At 39.6% G+C, this 20,706-nt stretch overlaps 1 protein-coding gene across 2 annotated transcripts in view; it reads right to left on the bottom strand.

The window, feature by feature from the left end:
• FBXW7 (F-box and WD repeat domain containing 7) overlaps nt 1-20,706 on the bottom strand; it is a 186,550-nt gene that overhangs the window by 26,564 nt on the left and 139,280 nt on the right. For both annotated transcript variants that reach the window (XM_062573862.1, XM_062573863.1), the window contains 2 exons: nt 7,772-7,854; nt 4,573-4,714 (listed from right to left, as the gene is read on the bottom strand). In XM_062573862.1, the coding sequence (XP_062429846.1) occupies nt 4,573-4,714; nt 7,772-7,854 (225 nt within the window). The remainder of the gene's footprint in view (nt 1-4,572; nt 4,715-7,771; nt 7,855-20,706) is intronic.

Here is a 20,706-nt window from a genome sequence, read left to right as displayed (position 1 = left end):
GTATTGAATATGCTATATCTTTAAAATGCATTTGTATAATTACTTTGCTGGTCTTGAAAACTTTATTTTAATTTTTCATTAAAATTAAACTTAAGCTTTTCTGATGGGTAAAGGTTTCTCTAGAAAAAAAAAAATTAACCCCAGGATTCATTTACATGCCCCTTGGAAACCCAGCAGGGAGCACTGCTTCTGATCTGCTCTTTGAAAGATTTGAGATTCCTAAATAAACGTGTGTGTGTGTGTGTGTGTGTGTATGCGTGTGTGTGGAGGTGGACTTGATCTGTCAGCACAGGCCTTTTCGTGGTTCATACCTTCCATCATTCAGTAAGCAGTTAACTGCAACCAAGCCACTACCTACTTGAAAACTACCCCTTAATTTTCCCTACTGATACTATGTTTAAACATCTTTCCTTCCTTTTCAGGCATTCCAAACAGCTTTATATTAATCTAAATAACATCTTGCTGCTTCTAAAACTTGCACCTCATCACACCTGCCTGACTTGACACCTCTCCCTTTATCATCTCCCTCTGTATCTGTGCCTCTACTTTACCATGACCTATGTTCTTTTACCACGCAGCTCTGATCTGCTAACTCCAGTTTGTAGCAATTACATCGTTTTTCTATTACAGGTATGTTTAGGGCATCTTCTTTAAACATATTATTTTGCTGGCTTAGTTTTAGGGTACTGTTCACTGTTACTGAATTCCGTTAATGACAGTCTGGTGTTTTACAAAGACCTACAGAAAAGGCTCTTCCTGATCCTGAAGGCATAGCAGAATCTTGCATTAGTTATAGAGAACCTGTCATCCTCCCTCTGGACGGTACCTTGGTTTGGATGAAAATAGCACATAAGCAAAATCCATTGTAATAAAGCCATCTACACCACCAACTAATTTGGTAGGAGAGGAGTGGTTCAGGAGGAGCTGGCACTGCTGTATACCCTGTATTGACCAAAATCCAAAACCTCATTCAGAGCAGTCTGGTCCCCAAGGCTGAATGCACCACACAAGCTTTGAACCTGCGTGGAGGAGCAGTGGCCAACTCAGACACACACGGCCCTATCACAAATTAGGCAGCAGTTTCAGGTGGAGCTTCCTCTGAAAGAAGCTTAGTTCGTACATGCTGAAAACCGCCCCAAGACCCAAACCAATGTGAAACAAACAAAGATAATCAGGAGATTTGCTTTTACACTACTGCTCTGAACCAAAATGTTAATGGAGAGGCAGCCAAGGGCAGTACGTTCTCACGTGGATCTTCCTATTCTGGGCAGACGGGCTACACATAAAAATCAGAATCTTGAATTAATCCTGAAAGACTGTAAGGTAAAAAGACTGCAGTGCTGGTTATTTTTACTGCCTCGTTCAAATAAGAGAAAGAATTGGAGAATCCTAAGCAACTAATCTGAATTAAGGTGATGTAGCCAACTGTTTAAGAAAAAAACAGTACTCTTGCCAGCCGGAAGTGGCAAAAGACTTTCTTAAAGCTGATGGTGTCTTAAGATGTGCACCATCTAAATCACTGAGGAAGAAAGGTTTCCAATTTCAGGCAAAATAATAGTATTCCCTACATCTTCAAAGTGATTACCTCTACTTACTGTGCATGGAACAAGTTTTCAATAGCACCATGTACCCACCCAACTTATTCCAAGAAAATTCAAAATTTTGATCACATCAAATAAATAAAGCCCTAATACTACATATGTGAAGTAGGATGAATGAAGACAGAAAGGTAGAATTTAGTATTTAAAGCAGTACTGTCTCTGATTGATTTGAACATGAAGTAGATATTTTTTTAATGGCAAGAATTTGGTGGTGACTTAAAAATATTTTCTGCTCCAAATAAGATAAAGATTCTTTGAAAGAAAAAATTTTGTAAAGATACACTTGGGCGCTCAGTTTTAAAAATCTTACAGTGGATATTAAAACCTAAGGATCTGAAGCCAAGAGTGAATGCAAACCAGAATAAATAAATAGGGCTTTAAATTTAAATGGCTTGAACCTATCAAAATGCTTTTCTATTTTTGATTCTAAATGAAATTCCATTGCGATCAATACACAACTGCATTTTCAAGAGGGAAATGCTAACACTTTTCCAGTCATTTCTCTTTTCTGCATTAGTTTTTGTCATGTTCAAAATACTGACTTAGATTAACTAGATATGTAACAGCAGCAGTAATATTAAAAGAAAAACCCAACTTTTAAGAGATATCTTTGGCTTTTGGGGAACTTGAAGAGTATTCTCAGTTTTTTAATTTGAAAAAATAACTAAGGATAATGATTGACTGCCAATGACCAGGTAGGGGACCTCCAAATAATTACAGCTGAGTATCACTTGTTGTTGTCAGCTTCTATGCTAAAGGACATTTCTACCTTGAAAACAGTACACATGCCCAGCAAATGTGCTCCTGGAAATACAGCTTTAAAATTGATCAGAAATATATTTTCATATGAAGATAGTGGTTTTCGATAGGTTTAGCAGGCATAAAGTACATAAAGAAGAAAAGCCCTCCTATTTGTATTTCCATATAGGAAAAACTTTGTATTGCAAGAATGTGGCTACATGTACTATTTAATTACAACCTTTTGGGCAGAGTTAGGTCCCCTTACTTTAAGGCTGTGCTTTCATCATTTGGCTGTTTAAGATTTGTCCCTTTTCTTTAATAAATAAATATCACATGGAAAATAAACACATGAGAGTGGGGTGGCTTGGCATTAGCCAAGAAAAGGCAAAACTGAAATGCAGCTACATGACTCTGAAAGCTTTTGGTTTTAAAATAAGGGACCACCTCCTTTTCATAAATACTATAAAAGCTAAGTGACAGAAGTAATCACCGTGTGCTACTAGATGATATCCAGTTATGAAAGAGCCCTCTCTCTCAAGAGTCCATATCAGAATTCAGGAATTTAATACTGCAATTGAGCATTTTGAAAAGCCTATAGTGTCTAATTATATATTTATTAGAACATGTTTTTTCCATTACTAAACCAAAATTTGTGAGCCTAAAATAACAACAACCTAGTTACAGGCAAAATTTCCATGGGATTGCAGACTTCTTTTCCTATCTGTGACGAAACAGCTGATAGCATCGTTTTTAATGCCAAGAGCACTCACACCACTCTCTCAAACATTCAGTCTTTCATAATCTTTTTCTAAAATATGGAACGATTGATAGGGATCTTATGTGGGAAAATACATATTAAGCATCTAAGATAAAAAATAGCTTTTACTAGTACAAAGGCTTTTATATTAACAAAATGTTAAAATACAATGTAGCATCAGTAAGTATCATACATATGAAGTATCATTCAAATATAATTCTTGGTGGTAATAAAAAGACATCTTTCTATGACCAGTCTTAATCATAGTAATTAAATTTGAATAACTTATAAGAAACTGAATGACACATACAAGAAATCTAATTCCAAACTTCCACTGTTTCAAACAGACTTTAAATACGTTAAAAAAAAGAAAAAAGAAAGAAAGAAAAAGAAAAAAGAAAAAGGGAAGGAGATTTATATTACTGCTTTAATGTTCAAAATCGACATTTATTGAGGTCAACTGTACCAGGTGGCAGTGTGCATCCAAAAGCATGCTTCTGCCTGCAAAATTGTGTGCTCACTGTAACATCTACCATGTTGCTACTGTATCTTCGAAAATGCCTGTACAGATGATTTAGTCCTTTTGAAAACATTTTTAGAAGCAACAGTTTACTATTCAAGATACTACCAAATAATATTTTCATTTTTCAAGTCAATGACTAGGACTCCTGCCCGCAACTTAAAAATACATAGCAAAACTGCATAGTAAGAGATCTCCATGACACAGCTTATGCAGTGAAAATACAGGCCTATTCAAAACTGTACTTATATTAATGCACACAATATTAACTTAGTTATTATCAAATTGGCATCCATGCAGATTTCACCATCCACCTGCTCAAGTGCTGTTTATCACTGTCCTTCACATCTTTCCTTTTTGTTTGAATAAGTTTTAGGCTGCTTGAAGAATATAGAAAAGCTTTTTTCCCTGCCTTTCAATTGTACATGCACTCAACAACTAACATTGTGTTCAGGATTCAAAGATCAGTAAAAAAAAAAAACACACCGAGTTTCCTTTTAATCTGAGAGATTATTGTTAATTATATCTTTCTCTTTTAGAAGACATCAGACTTAGGACAAATTTAGTGCTATACCTACACTAAAGAAAACCATGCTCTAACACTTACTAGTCTTCAAGTGAAAATGTCTTACATTATCTTGAGGCCATGGAAGCAGCCATTATATGTTGGACAGAATTTGCAGAAAATGTGAAAGTACTGAACACTAGCAGCTATTTTGTTCAGAAACTAGAGAAAAAGGTATTTACTGGGAACCCGTACAGTAACTAGCTGAAATGGGCAAGCATATTTCCTTAAAGCTGATGACCATTCATGTTTTCAACAGTACATGAAATCAGTGACGGACACATTCTGGGATATATTAAGCAGACTGACTACCTTTACTGAAGCAGCTTTTTACTTAAATCATGGGGGTAAGCTCTTTCAGAAGTTTCTCTCTCTAAGCATGGGTTACCTGAAACATTTTCAGCCATTCCTGGAGGCCCGTAGGTGGCTGCACAGATGTAATGCGGCGGCGTTGCTGTCCTTGGCCATTGGCTGCCCTCAGGTCCCCAAAAGTAGTAGGTGTGGCAGAGCATGGCACCAGCCCTGTAGTACTGTAATGCAAATGAAGTTAAAGCTACAAATAAAACATTAAGGAAAATTTAGAAGTCTATTACAGAGAAAGAAATCTAGTATAGAAGCTGCAATCATTAGTTAAAATGAAGTCTTCAACTTTATGCAAAGAGATTACCAAGGCAACAACATGAAAAATATTCTCTTGCCCATTCAAGGGGTCAGTTTCCACACTTCCATCAATTCAGGTGTTTCTACCATTGCAGTACTAATCTTCCAGATGGGGTTAGGAAATAGGGATCATCCTCCAAGGCCAAAAAAAAAAAAAAAACAAAAAAAAAAAAAAAAAAAAAAACCACTGCATTTACTAGCCAGAAAGGTTTTCTGCATGTACACATATTTCTTTTCTCTCTAGAATATTTCCTTTCCTTCCAGGCTCCCTTTGTGCTTTCTGACTGGTGATGTAGGAAACCAGAGTCTCACCTATATGTGAAATGCACTTACTGCTGTTTCACTGCCAAATGAAAAAAAAATCTATTTTTATCTCTTAATACATTTGGTTGACGAAGAGCTCTTAATATAAAACTATTTTAGTGTTTTAGTAAATTGGAATTGGACTTTGAAATATTCTACAGTATTTCAAAGCTTGCATGCTGATAGAGTGACACAAGAGTTAAAAGGAATGTTGAGGTAAATGGGGAAAGGAGCTTTAGATACTATTTCAATTACAGTTTGATTTTTTTTTCACTCTGACATATTAAGAGACAGCTCATTCATATGGGATGGAGGTTAAAAAATAAAAAGCTAGGATTAAGCTGCTGTTACAAGAGTTAAAAGCTATATGGCCATATTTTCTCTTATTCTACACCAAGTACTTCATTCACAAGATAGCAAAGTTATATCCCCTAACAGGAACTCTGGAACTCTAGTAATGTTTGCACAAACATGAAAAATTTGAATACAGTGTGGAACGCCTAAAAAATTTTGCCTTCCTGAATGATAAATCAAGCTTTTTAGTACGTATGAGCTGCAGGGTTTTACTGACATTTCAATGGCTACAGAAATAGCGTCAAAAGATGCAAGGCAGGTTCATTTTAATATTTATCTCATCATCGTATAAATATTTCACTATTTTATTCTTCCTGCTTGTGAAAAACAATCAGAGCATGTTCTAACATTTACACAAACTGGTAAAGAAAAGGTTGAATGGAATAGGCTTAATTTTTTACTGATAATTTTACTGAGTAATAATAAAAACAGAAGCTGATGCAAAAACGCTGTTTCAAAGATCAAGCATCTTCTTTTAATTACATTTGTTTACTGACTTTACCTGTTTTATGCAAACAGAGTTCATCAGACCTGTCAATTTTAAACAGTGTCTGATCCTACGGAACATAAAAACATGGAGATAGCAGAACTGCATCATTTGCCTAAACATTATTAAATAAAATATAATCAAACAGTTTAAGAGATAGGATCAGATGTTAAAGATTTTTTTATGATGATAATGACTCAAAATCTAAGTAATGACAATAGAAAGCAATCTTTTTAGAAAGCTTTTTTTAAAAAATAAAATGTATTTTTACAGCTCACTCATTCTTATCACTGTACAAAGGTCCATTAAAAGGCCCATCTAAGCTCCAAAGTAAAGCTCTTAAATTTTGCTTATACTGGATCTGAACAATATGTAGTTTCTATAATAGAAGAGTAGTACTTTATTTTCATTTTTTCTGCTGTAAACTAGTTCTCAGTCAAAAAACAGCTGTTCAAAACAGGACCTAGAAGTCTCTTTCCTTTGACATGAGATTTAACAACAAGATTTTTGTTCATACTTTATTTTTGTTTTGTATTCTTTCATTAGCCTGAAACAGCTAGTCAAATTTCTGGAGAAGCAGGCCAAATACAGCGCTACTTTTGAATTTGACTGATACACTTGACAAAAGGTATACTCCTTAGTTTCCAATTGTTTCCTTTTACACAAGTGCAGAGAACTGTGTGTCATGTGAAGAAACTTGTGGCCAAACAAGAGTGTTTTTCCATCAGAATAATTTAAAAACCTGGAAAAACTACCAACTTGAGGAAGACATGGAAGCTGTAACACGTGTTTCACAGTAACAAGACACGATCTCTTTTTCTCTAACGCGTGGTTTACACATCTGAAAAGCTGTCTCCGTTTTCCTACATTATTCTAACTTTTCACAAATCATCTGATAAACCTCTTAAAGGAAGAATAAAATACACATTACTTTTAAAAGATCATTGCTAATAGAGTAGAATGATAATGTATTTGAAAGAACTAGCATGTCCAACCAGTTTTAGGTGGCAAACACAATGCTTTTAAGATTGCTGATGCATATTACTGAGGAAAAAATGTATAGTGGTGTAAATTCAAAAATGATGGAATGCAGTATAACATCAGAAAACAATTGTTATGGCAACTCTGTAGTGAGAGCTGTAGATGCAACATGTGCATCCAGAGCACTATTATACCACCATCTCTTATATTTATTAGTACTTTACTCTGAAAGAAGTCTTCCAAAATAACTGCAGTTATTTGTGCAATATGGTACCATTTAGGAGTAGTAAGGAAGCAGACTAAAACCCTTAATAATTGCATATTGTGGATAACAAGTACGTGTGTGTTCCTGTTAGGATCAGATGGTCTGCTCTGCCCACATGAATTTCCATTCTCTCATTTCTGTTGCCATAGCAAAGTGATACATTTGATCACAGTTTGTAACAGTCTTAGGGTTTATCACTATGCCTCTTAAAAAAAAAAAAAAAAAAAAAAAAAAAAGATTTTATACTTATTCCAAGCAATTCTGCCCTCTAAAAGTCTAAAAGTCTCTAAGCAAATCAGCATACTATATTAAGAATTAAATGCAAATCTCAACAGAAGAAACGCAAGTCTGGCTACCTCATTAAAACTCTTCTTCAGGTTTCATAATTTAAAGTAGTTAAGCAGTACATGAAAATTGATACCACCTCTTTTTTACAGTGCTTAAGGTTAAGAGGAGCTATGGATCAGGCTGAGAAATTGGAAAGATGGGATATATACAGGAATCGTGATTCAGTGATCTCTTATTGCTTTTAATTACCTTGTGTATTCAGAGACTTTGCAGGGTTTCTTTCCCAGAGAGAAAGAACGGACCTCAGAGCCATGGTCCAACTTCCTCTTCATCTGCAAGATGAGGGAAAAGAGTAACAACATGGATTTAGTTACATGACTAGGCTTACTCATGAATACTGCTGTAAAATAAATACACCTTTACCTTTTACTTTAATTCTGAATTTCAACAAACTTAACATTCATAAGATAATTTAAAGCAATGTTTTAGTTTGTATTCAACTAAGAATGTTTGATAGATGTTTTTATATGGTGTACACACATATTATAGCACTTAGGGGTCCAAAAGCTATCAGAATAACATTCTTCTGATGTCCAAGTTTCAAACATCAAAAATAGTGCACAACTCTGTATTGGTTTATTTACTAAACTGTTCCGTCTCTACTCTCCAAAGAGGGGAAAAATGAAATGAAATCCCCTTCATTCTTTGCATTCAGGTTCATTGCTAACTCTAAAGTCTTTTGGAAATGGTTAGATTTTAGCTAACCTGTCTTTATTAGACCAAATGTTCATTTTAGGCACTAGAAAAAATATTCAAATAGATCAATTCTTTGTCTAACCCTTTAAAATAAAGTTGCTCATTACAAATATTTATAAAATTGCAGTAGAATTGACTGAAAGACTAATAAATGCTTTTACAAAAAGGGTAAGGATGAAAAACACTAAATGTCAGTCATGAATGTCACCCACAATTAGACATGATCAAAACCAAATAACGAACAGGGCAGCTGCTAAAAGAGGAAATCAGTCTGCAAAAATTACCAAAGAGATGGCAACCAGTGAAAGTCATATTTATCCAGTCAGACAAATAAAGATTACTTTCTACATACTTAGGTAATCTTTAACCACAGGTTTTCGGACTCCATGAGATGTATTTATGCAACATGAAATGGAATTTCTGGACTTTTATGCTGGTGGGTTTTTTTTTTCTGTTGTAAATCTGATATAGAAAACACTAACTTGTAGAAGCATACTTACTGCAGTTTAGTAACTGGGAGCTGCAAAATGCATAAACTACCTGTTTAATGATTTAGATTTTATTATTTTTCCTTTTTCAAAATTTGAGATATAAGATACATGGCTTAAAAGTTGACATCTTATGTGCAACACTGATTCATTCTTCTTTAGTGCTATGTTAGAACATGTTTATTTAACCATTTACTGCATCATTCTACTGGCCTGAAACAAACAGGATTCTCTGAAGCTTAAGATGCACATAGTTTGGTTTATTTTGATTTTTTTTTTAACTTGAAAAATATCTTTATATTTACAGCTATCCTCAAAATCAGTCATTTAAGGTTCTATTTTGCTAATAGTTAAAAGGAATTATAACCAAGGTAACTACTCTCATTTTTACAGTAACAGTTACAACACAACCAGACAAGCTTGTCTTCTAGCCTTGTTTTCTTGCTCGTGCCTCACATGGGACACTCTCAGAGCATTTCACGGTACAAACATTAAATCGGAGTTGCCCCACGGACAGCCGCACCGCCACAATTGCATGCGCTGCTTCCCCGCAGCCCAAGAAGAGGAGCCCCCTGCACCTTCCCCAAGAAAACCAGTTCTAAGCATTACAAAAAATAACGGATACCATCTTTTATTGCTGTGTTAGACTAGCAAGCCAGCAAATCTAGTGGAAGCCTAAATAAGACATGCTTTAGCATCTATTTTGGTATTTTATGATAGACTTTTCAGTAACGATGTTTCTGTTAAAGGAAAATTTTTATTTTCAGCACATCTCTCTGACACATTATTGCCATACCAACAGCTATAGCCCTCTTTGGGCTCCCAAAAGAGGGAGATGCAGTTTTTCAAAAGCACACGGTAAAAATAAGAAGTATAGAGTCTGCAGTGGTATAAGCAGGTACAGTAATTACTCATTGGCAGTAGCAAGGAAAGCAATACACAGTTCTAGATTTATTTGCCTAATGATGATTTCACCTATTTGTGTGTGTGTGTGTATGTGTGTTTTTTTTTCCCTAGGTATTTTAGGGAACTTTCTTATCAAGTTCACGACACGCAGAGACTTCCAACATCTCAGAAGATGCTAAGCAAATACGTGGAGGAAAACGTCGTTTACCATACGAAGGCGATAAAACTTTCTCTACAGCAGAGGGGTCTAGAGACAGGATTTAAGCATCAGCACGGCATTCGTGCGCCTCAAGACCAGAAACAGCCGAGCGGAACACCGCTGCGAACGCTTAGCCAGTCGCGAAGAAGACGCGAGCCCTCCAGACTGCACTGATTTATTGAAATAATTGCGATTGCGGTAAAGGCGGCGGGGGGGGGGGGGGGGGGCAGGCGCCCGGCCGCCGCGCAGCCCGGCACTGCGGCTCCCGCCGGGGACAGCGCTGCGCGGCCCCTCGCGCGGGGCCGCCGCCTCCTCTCCGCGGGCGCGCAGCGGCTACTCACTTTGTAGAAGATCATCTTGAGGGCGCCGTAGAAGCCCATAGCGGCGGCGGCGCGCTTCCCCTTGCGCGGCGGCGGCGCGGCGCGCGGCCGGCGGCCGGGCAGCCGTTGGCAGAACAGCCCCGTCTCCGGCAGGTAGGTCACCGCCTCCCGCGCCGACATGCTCGGGCGCGGCGGCGCGGCGGCGGCAGCGGCGGCGGGGGGACCCCGGCGCGGCCGGGGCGCGGGGGCGGCTCTGCCCGCCCGGCCCTGCCCTGCGCTGCGCTGCCCGCGCCTCCCCCGGCTCGCTGCCGCCAGCCCGGCCGCCCGCCCGCCCCGCCTCCCCCGGCGCCCGCCCCGCCCCGCCCCCTCCCGCCTCCGCAGCGCGCCCGGCGGCGGCGGCGCGCGGCGCTGCGGGGGGGGGGGGCAGGAAACCGGCCGTTACCCGCCGCGCGTGGCGGGAGCGGGGGGGCAGTTAACCGCTCCCCTCCTCGCGGCGGCGAGTAACGGCCGCGGGGGCTCTTTATCCCCCCCCCCCCCACACACACACACACCACCACCGGCGGGTAGCGGCGGGCCCTGCCCGCGCCTCGCGGGTCTCCCCCGCCGCAGCGGAGCGGCGCGTTGCCGCTGCCCTGCGCTGCCCGCCTGTAATCGCAGTTAGCCCTCCGAAAGCGCAGCCGGTTTGAAAATAACGCCGTGTGCGTGTACGTGTGTGTGGGGAAATAAAATAAAAAATACTGAAATACCCTCTGTTGGCCAAACAATAGAATGAACCGGTTTGGAAGAGTCAGGAGTTGCAACACCCCAATCCGACAGTTATGTAATATTCATTAAAAAATTAATTCACCGTTACAGTGGCTAAGCGGCCAAACGCGTGCCGTGCCGGCGCACCGCTCCCGGCCCCGAACCACAGCCATCGTGCCACGCCGAGCCACCGCGCGGCTCTCCTCCCACAGGACCGGCACCTCTGCCTCAGTGAAGCCTTAAGGAGAGTGCCAGGTAATTACAGACAGTAATTGCTCCTTTCCCCGTCATTTCCTGCTCTGTGCACACCAATAATTCCTGTTGGGTTCACCCCTGTGGCTATACTCAAGGGCATCGAAGTTCCTGGCGTGCGGTGGGGCTCAGCCGGCACAGCAGCCGGGCAGCTTCTCCGACACAGACAGGACTCCTCCTCCTGCATTTTTTTTCTTCCCCCTTTTTCTGGAAAGTTTTCTGCCCAAGCACTTAGCAGCACAATGCACACCTGAAGACGCAACATTCACCTCTAATCTTTGCCAGATGCGGCAGGAGCTGGAGGTGCTCTGCAGCCCTCCACACTGACGCACGCAAGCAGCAGCAAACGTGCCGTCAGTGCCTGTTGATTTAGGGGGAAACCATCTCTTGCTTTTCCACCCAAAGCAGTACAAACAAGTAGAGAAGTTACACAGAGCCAAAGGAGGAGAAGTATTTTCTACAGGAAATAGCTTCATTAATGCTTTTAATAAAAAATTCTCATAGATATTTGACTGCTATAATAAACTAATAAGTGTACTAGGTACAAACACACATAAGGCAAAATCACAGCACTGTAACACGCAAAATGCTGTCTCTCTAAAATCTTATGCATTTCCAAAGCCAACACCAAGTCCTCAAAGCCTTTTCTGTCTCCCACTGAAAATGGTTCTGCCCATCAAATCTTGGCATTTATGCCATTATCCATTAAACTGCAGTGCTGTATATTTTATGAGAACAAAATGGTCTTGAGTTGACTTCATACCTCAGATAAGAGCTGAGCTGAACATGTCCCAGGAGACTATTACTGTCTTCCTTTTCTAGCACATCACATGTGAACAGGGAAGAAAAAAAACACGGGCTGCAGCTATGCATTAAATAATCATGGGAAGCAAAGTAATATCCCCATCATCAGAGTAAGAAGGAGTCGAACATTATCACTGTGGGGATTTAAAAACACTTTATGTACATGCATGCACAACGTACCCTATAAGGTTACCGGCCATCTTTGCTCTTTCTCCAGCCTGCAGACAGGTGACAACAGTTACTTCCTACAGCACCACAGCAGGCACCAGCCAGTAATCACCACAGATCAGTCTCTCCTCCAGCCCCAGGACAAGGGTAACCTGACAGCCTAACTGGATTTATCTTTTGAACAAAACGCACTTCAGCGTAAGCAGTCAATGAGTTGAATGATGATTAGAAATTACTATTTACTTCTTTTTTTTTGAAGTGCCACTGCTGATCCCTTCTCTTTTGATAATGATTGGCAGATATTCTCTCATGGTAAAACAAAACAAACAAAAACTTCACTGCCTTAACTGCTAATCTCTTTACCTCTCACCCATCTAGTAACCACAAAAATAATTTGCTAGTGGTAGAAAACTTAGTATATCAGATATTTATTCTACACAAAAGATCTGTTTTTCTTTCTCATTTTACATAGATACCACTGACAGATTTTGCCATTTTAATGCTGACTATCTTTCATCTAGCAGTCTACCTTTCTCATAGCATAAGACAAAAATTGCATATGGATATAGATCTCACTTCATCTAATACTTTTCTCTGTAGCTTTACAATTCTCTGCAAATAGAGAAACACCCTCTCTACCTGAAGTTCCCCTGACTGTCTCCCAGGGACTCAGGCACCTTGGGATCCCTCTCACCTTTGGAAAACTCCTTGGCTAGGGTTAGTGCCACAAATACACCATGCTCTCAGTTACAGGAAATATCATCAGAAACGATTTAAGACTTTGCATGAGTGGAAGGGAACTGACACAAGACTGCAGAAAATCAAGCTGTGGTACAAGTCATACAACATATATTTCACATATATTCAGTTTCAAAGGATGGTTTTATTTTGTTTGAGCTGCAGATAACTTTTCAAGGAGTTTTTAAAACCATAAATAGCATACAAATCATGACATTTGGAAAAATGTCTACGCCAAAATTATATAGTTTCCAGTGGACACGAGTCCAATCTTATTTCCCGTCAGAACTGCCAGCTCTTAATTAATAAAATTTTGCATCATCCAATTCTTTTCCTGTTGGCAACATTTCTAGCACCTTTACCAGTTTGTCATGTGGCATGCTGTAATTAAGACCGTCTATTACTTCTAATGAAAGACTAGAATGAATTACACAAATCATCCGCAGAGCTATATAATCCCCAGAAGAACAGAGATTACAGTGCAACAGACCAAAGAAACATTCTTGTTTTTTTGGTTGGAGACACATTTTTGAGTGAGGAGACCACAGCATGGTCTGACTTTGGTAATGGACAGTCAGCATTTTAAAAGTACTGCTGTTTAAACCACGGAATGCAAAAAATGCCTACATGCGTAACTGGTACATCATACACACATATGTGCATTATGAGGAAGGAGGAACTGTGGAGCAATATGGTATCTCCATTAATATTGGTAAATGCATCATTCAAGACTGTGCCAGAACAGATTCTGTGTACTTTTCCCATTAAGAAAACTGACTCTTTTATAAACATTTCAGAGGGATTTTTTTTGTGTGTGTGGTTTGATATGATTAATTTTTCTTCCACCCAGGAAACCAAATGCCCTTATCAAGTGGGCCCAAATCCTCAGCTGCATCAAGTTTACCCCAGAGATAGTGAGGAAGACTCAGGAAGGACAACGATGCTTAGTTATTTTTCCCTCTCTCAAATTTGGACCAGCTTTGGTTTTAAACACTTCCCTTCTGCTCTGTAATCTAGTTAGGGCAGCTGCAGCAGTTAGTGCTTTGTCTTCTATATTTGACCTCTCCATCCGACCACATAGTTCATTTAATTTGCCAAATGCTCCCATTCAGGCAAGCAGCCGACCCCACAGAGGGGTACTTCTGCCATCTGCTTTAGATATTTAACTACAGCTTAGTTTAGCACACCTACCTTTAAGAGCCTAAGTTCTCCCATTCAATGAGAAAGGCAGATGCTAGGGTCTTACTCATCTAAGTCTTAAAAGAGGAGAAAAAACAAACTATAACAAATGTTAAACACCTTAAAATGTAATCCAGAGCAGCCTTTCCTCTACAGAAGGGCACTGCTATTATTGTGAGATCTTTTTCTTTTTGAATATACTGTGAAATGAAACAAGTGACCCACTAGGATCCTGTAAATTCTGTGCTTTCACAGTATAAATCTCTCAGTTTGGTGCAGGCCAGACACTGACCTTAAAGCTGTCAATGATTTAAGGTTTGTTAGCCTGCATCCGAGGTGCTGAGCTGGAGTGACTTAATGGGTAAATTCCATACCTGAGGGCAGGGTGAGGTAAGTTTTTAGGAAACAGCTCAATTAAAGGAAAGTGATATTTGGATAACGGGCAAAGTTCAAGAGTGCAGCTTAGAGGTGCATGAACTTATCACATAGATACCACCATGTGTTTGTGCAGAATATATAATTACAAAAAAGATGTGACAGAACAGACTTAAAGAAATGAATTTAAATGCACTGGTTTGTGATCATCAGCAAAAATCATCACTACTATCAAGGATGAAGGAAGTGTAACTTGGCTCCCTGAAATATAATTTTTGGTTGCAGGAATTTCTAATCAATTTACTTATTTCAGCAGTAGGCTCAAAGAGGTCCATTTCAACATATTTGCCTCAATGTAGTTACAGAAGGAAATTTAAGCCCAAAATCTCATGTAGCACAAGTCAAACACAGTCCTGCTTTACTGCATGGTAATGTGAACTTACCATCAGTAAACTACTGATCCATACTATATTTTGGCAATACTGATGCATTTAAGAGTTGGGATGAAGTAGGGGAAGTAACAAGAAGTTTATCACAGGAGAAACACAAGTATCTCTCTGCAGAGACACTACTGCACTGAATTGTACAAAAGTCTTCAAAGCTTACTTAAAACAGAAAGGAAAAAACACAATACAAAGCATGATAGGTATTACTAAGTTGTTTTACAAGTTGTGTGTTTTCTGGTAAAGCATTCTGAAGACTGTTTCAACCCCCATACTCCTTCCTTCACATTATTATTTAAATGTAAAAGTAAGGTACTATAGTTAAACAAAACTATAAATGGCCCTCAAGTTTTGTTGTACATGGAAGGAATATAGCAGATATGGCAACTGAAAAACTTGATTGTTTATAACAAATCTGGATTTTATTAGAATAAGGTAAACTTTAATTATAATACACCATTTTAAACACAATATACCTTTTTCAGAGGTGTATATCTGTAGCAGAGACAACCTATAGAGCATTTCCTTTGAACACTTGCCTTTAAAAATAACTTAAGTTTGAAATATATTAAGATAGGATTTAAAAGCCATGTTACTTAATGGCCATGCAAAATAGCTTTGGGAGGGATGTATGCATGTAGTATAAGTAATACAGTTGAGCATTACATATTAAGAACAAAGTTTAAGTTATGTTTTAAGAACATGCAGACTTGCAAAGACAGGCTTAACGTAACATGGTATCACTGTGTCTCCAGCAGAGCACAGCTCCCTTCTGAAGGTCATTATTTCCTGTCCCTTTTGTTGGCTGTAGATAGCTGGGCACAGAACTGGAAACATATGTTTAGATTATTTTCAAGGACTACAGCCAGGGCTGTTACACACCCATTTACTATGGGGACGGTAAGGATGCCTCAATCGCCCCTGCTCATCCCCATCCCCGTGTGGCTCTTGGCCTCACTTGTGCAAGCACAAACTTTGGTAGAAATGCTTTGAGAACCAGATTAATGTACAGACACGGGTCGAGGAGAAGTATTTTTAACCTTATTTAGTCCCCACAAACAACTGAGCAATACACAGGCAGGGCATAAACTTCTTGAGCCAGCCACACTGCTGAGAAAAAGGTATGTGAAACCGTGACCCGAGTGTCCCGTGCAGCGAGTATAAGCCTATTATTTACATCCAGAGGCATTACTCCCAGCTATAGTTCAATGTGCATTTAAGCCAGCACAGCCACTGAGAAAAGCGGTCCCTGTCCCAGGACAGCCCTTGGCCTTTCGTTCTCGCGCTACCTTCACCCTCACAGGTGCCACCACAGCACGGCCTGGCTGTGGACCAGGGTGGTAACTCACCGGTGACATTTTTTGCAGGGCTCCTTCCCTGCATGGCCACAGAGAGGTTTGTGCCAGCACAGCAGGAGGTATAAAACCGCAGGTTTTTTTTTTTTTCCTTCCTTTTTTTCCCCTCCCCCAAGCCCCAGAAGAGCAGCCTTAAACACATGCCAAACTACAGCCTTAGGTGAAATGGCAAGGAACTGTGTTTTAGGCTTTGTTCTTCCAACCAAGAGAGCTTTATTCCTACACACACAGAGTTGCATATGTGCATTAAAAACCACACTTAAATCTCTGTCAGATAAGAACGGTCACAAAAATACTGAGTAAGTTTTACTGTGAGCAAGCATGACAAGGTGAACCACAGGCAGGGTGCATGATACTGATCTTGCTTAAATATGTCATGTAAACTCCAGGGATATTCTCTTATTAGAGCTATATATTAGTTGTTGCACTGAAAACAAACAAACAAAAAACATTCTTCCCCAAACTTTTTTTTTTTTTTTTAAGATAAATGAAAATAAAAATATTACAAGTGACTTGAAGCTTGTTCCACTGATTTCCTGTGACAGTAACCACATGCAAGTTCCCTACAGAGAAATCTTGTATAATTTGTTTTAAAGCTAGCAATATATTACCATATAATAAAGATGTTCATAATGCATATTCATAGGGAACAAAGTTAAGGTTGCTAATGCAACCTTCACTTTCATGTACCCGACTGTTTGCTTTGCAACAGGAACATTATGAGTTGCTTTTTTGTGTTCTGATTCTACACAGTATTGTCACATTATTAATTTTTCAAAGAAAGGAGGTATTACACATAATGCATCTTGCAAAACATTCGCTAATGGCTGCAGATCTTCCTAAGAACTATGACTTTATTCATTGTACCCCCATTAAAGTTAACTGTAATCTATTTATTATATCATTAAGCTTAATATATTAGAAGATGGATTCTATTTATAGACACAGTAATAGCTGTGTTAATCACTCAAGTTCACATTGAAGGGGGCTGTGCCTCCCTCCGCGATACAGCCGCAGTTCCTCCAGAGACCCGTTGGGTGCTGCGGGCTCTGGCCTGCGCCGCAACCCGCGCCCAGCCACGGGCGGTCGGCCTGGGGTGGCTCTGCCCCCCCCGGCAGGAACTGCCGCGGAGGGGGCCAGCCCAGCGCACCCCACTCGGGCTGCTTGCGGAGCCAAGATGCACCCACACGCAGGGTATTTATTACCTGGCTGCACTGGTTATGGCTTTGGACAGCTCTACGGTCTTTTTTTTTTTTTTTTTTTTTTTTTTTTTTTTTTTTTTCCAAAATACTGCACCTTGTGCTGCATTTCTACTTCTGGTTTTATATTACTACTACAATTATTTCACAAATTCTGCCTGCAATGAATGCTCCATTCCATAAAGTAAAAACAACCCACGCACTGGAGACTGTTATTAAGCCCTACTACATATGCACAAAGCACGGGTCCTTCTTGGTGATAAACAGATGACTGCATCACTAAAAATAATACTAAATAACCAGGGTCAGTTCCTTTTTCCAATGTTTCAGCAATAGAGCTGTGTTGGTTTTGTTTGTTTACATTGACAAGAATGCTTCCAAATTGAGAAAATGTACATTTTTCTTTTTCTTTCAGCACTAGTGTTTCTGGTATGGAACTGTTCTTGCTCAAATATAAGCAGATTGGGAAATCAAATTTGAACAGGAAAAAAAAAAGACTGCTTGGACTCAGACAGGTTTCAGAAAAAAATCTGTCCTTCACTTCAGTGGAGCACTGGTATCTACTACCTGTTTGCTGATACATTTTCCATTTTTATGTTCTTCTGAGATTGCTTAATTCTCATCGCCAAAAGTAGTGCTTATTTATCTGACAAAGTATAGAAATCTGTTTACAAAATACTTTGTCCCTCATTTGTGGTACATGAGAATGATAAGTTAGTGGTGAGCCCTCAGGCTACAGACTTAAGAACTCCTGGAATGAGAGATTATGCTAGAAGAATTTAAGAAGAATTTGAGGAATAAACTATTAAAAACTTCAAAGTTCTTTTCCTAACTGCACCACCCAAAGAGAGTGTAAAGGTCACCAAATCAAGCATTCGAAAGAGTTAGAAATGACAGGTGTAAGATACTTTCAATCCTAAAGAGCTGCTTACCAAGACAGCCCTGTGCATCCTGCATACTAATGAGAAAAGGATCCTCTGGGAAAAAAACAATGTCTGATACTGTAATTTAAAATTTGTAAAAACATTGTAACCCACTTGTTTGTGCACATACATCAAGTTTGCAAAGGCATGGCATCTTGCAGGATTTTATAAAGTAAATTTAATTTTGTCCTCATCATCTGGCACCACAGTGCCTTCCTGCTTGGTTTGCCAGTGGGCCTGGAGCAGCTGAGGCTCCACGTAACCCTCTGCCACTTTTGTTAACCTGCAGTGAGGAACGTAACAGGGCATCACCCTTGGTGGAACAGTGCTAGAGGAAGATGAAACACACTGTGCCAGTAAATTTTGTGGATATTTTCTGAAAGCAGAACTGCAGGACCCATGGATCTCAGGCCCTGGAGCAGGGTTTGCTCTAGCGAACATATGTGATTTTTCCGGCCTTATTGGCTATCCAGTACCTGAGCGCCAACAAGGGGTTGTCAGGCTGCAGGTTATACAGGAAATTTTGCTTTTTCTATACTTGGCCGCATCTTAAGCGGAGCAGCTGGAAGTAGCCAGAGGAAAGGCTCAGCCTTGCCTGCGTTGCCTTTGACAGCAGCAGGAAGGCTCGAGGAAGGTACAGGTCAGCCTGGGCAGCAGTATGAGCTGGTCAGACATGGACTCCCCACAACCTACGCGTCTCTGGAAAACACAAATGCTCATTTTCCTAACAGCTTTAGATATAGATGCTGCCTTGCCTTCAAGTGCTGACAGTTTTTATAAAAAGGACAATTGCACAACAGATCTGCTTGATCCAAATTCCTTTTCTCTCCAAAACTCATGTCTACATAGGGCACAGAGAGGCAGATTTACTCATCCTCCACAAACCCTTATGATTTATTGCCAGGACAACTCTCCTCTCTCTACCACCTACGTTACTGGGGTTTCTTGCCCCGAGTACCTTGGGCCACGGGAATCGATGCCAAACCTTTGCACAACCAAAAGGCAAGTCAGGCATGCTGGGGTCATGCCAATCTCTTTGAAGCCTCTCTAACCCACTGTCATTAACCTTATTTTGCATCAAAAGGGGCTACAGTCAGGGCTGGCAGCCTGGCAAACCTGCCTAGCCTCAGCAAACCCGTCCCTGAACAGGTGCTCGAAAAACACGCACCACGCTTGCCTGCCTCTAAGAAACACGGCCCTGCTAAATTGGGGCTAAGCAGCCCCTCGTCCGAAACAGAGGGCGAGAACTGTTGACCACTTTTGCACTGATTCTAGCATTATTTAAGCAAGATTCAAGCTCAGAACAGGTGTTGATGACAGAGATCGCTACTAGAATGGGAAAGGTTTGATATACAATGGCCTATTTCACGGTGTTACTTCACTGTTCAAAGATATTTTCAAAAATCACTACCCTAGATAAAGCCTAAGAACTAGAGCATATAAAAGAGAATATCGATAGCTTTCCATGGTGGTCTAAGGTCCTTTTGAGAAACCACTTTGTTCAGTAAAAACCTTACGCTCCCTTTATCAAGCTGTAATATTTATACTCAAATTAAAAGTCAAAACCATCCTGTTTCTGCTCTCAAGGAAAATCGCATATTGAAGCCTTTACATAACCACAGACATTATATATTTAACCATTTCCCCAGTACTTCTGATAACTCGCCACTTCAGAGCAGTATAACTGATGTGTTCCCTAAACCAAATCCATTCACTATGGGATAAACAGAAAGTCAGTTATCTATATTCCTGTTTTTTTTTTTCTGAAAATTAGTTTATTTATAGACAGGATTGAGTAAATTAAAGATTTCAGTATGTTCCATTCATCTACAACCACAAAATTAGATGGCAACCATGGTTTTAAAATTTTTAACATTATAGTGGTTCTTAGTATTTCTTAGATTGAGTTATTGAAGTGAATGTAGCCTGTATAATGTTACTGATTTACCAGAAAAACTAACCCAGTGAAGTACTAAAAAGCAAAATGTCTAGGAACAGTCCAAACCACCAATGTTGTAGGCTGTATACAGAAGGTTTATTCTTTGCATCTTAAAATATTTTGATATTCTAGGAAGATACAAAATATTACAAACTGTTAAAATTACTACACAAGAAGAGGGATTAAAATGCTCTAAAAAAGCCTGTGCAAATATATATCTAATTCATATTCCTTCTCTCCTACTGCAAGTGACTGCTAAAGCATGTTATTCGCTATATGAACACTAAAGTGATGTCAGAGATGTTCTGATGGATCTCTGATTTTTTTTGCCCATTTCTTATTTAGGATCAGATTCCTTCTCTATTATTCAGTTAATGTCAAACTAGTACACCTATG

This window comes from Rhea pennata, chromosome 4 (genome assembly GCF_028389875.1).
Source record: "Rhea pennata isolate bPtePen1 chromosome 4, bPtePen1.pri, whole genome shotgun sequence".
Lineage (NCBI taxonomy): Eukaryota > Metazoa > Chordata > Aves > Rheiformes > Rheidae > Rhea > Rhea pennata.
Note: the sequence above shows the minus strand (reverse complement) of the source record. Positions and strands in the feature narration are given on the sequence as shown.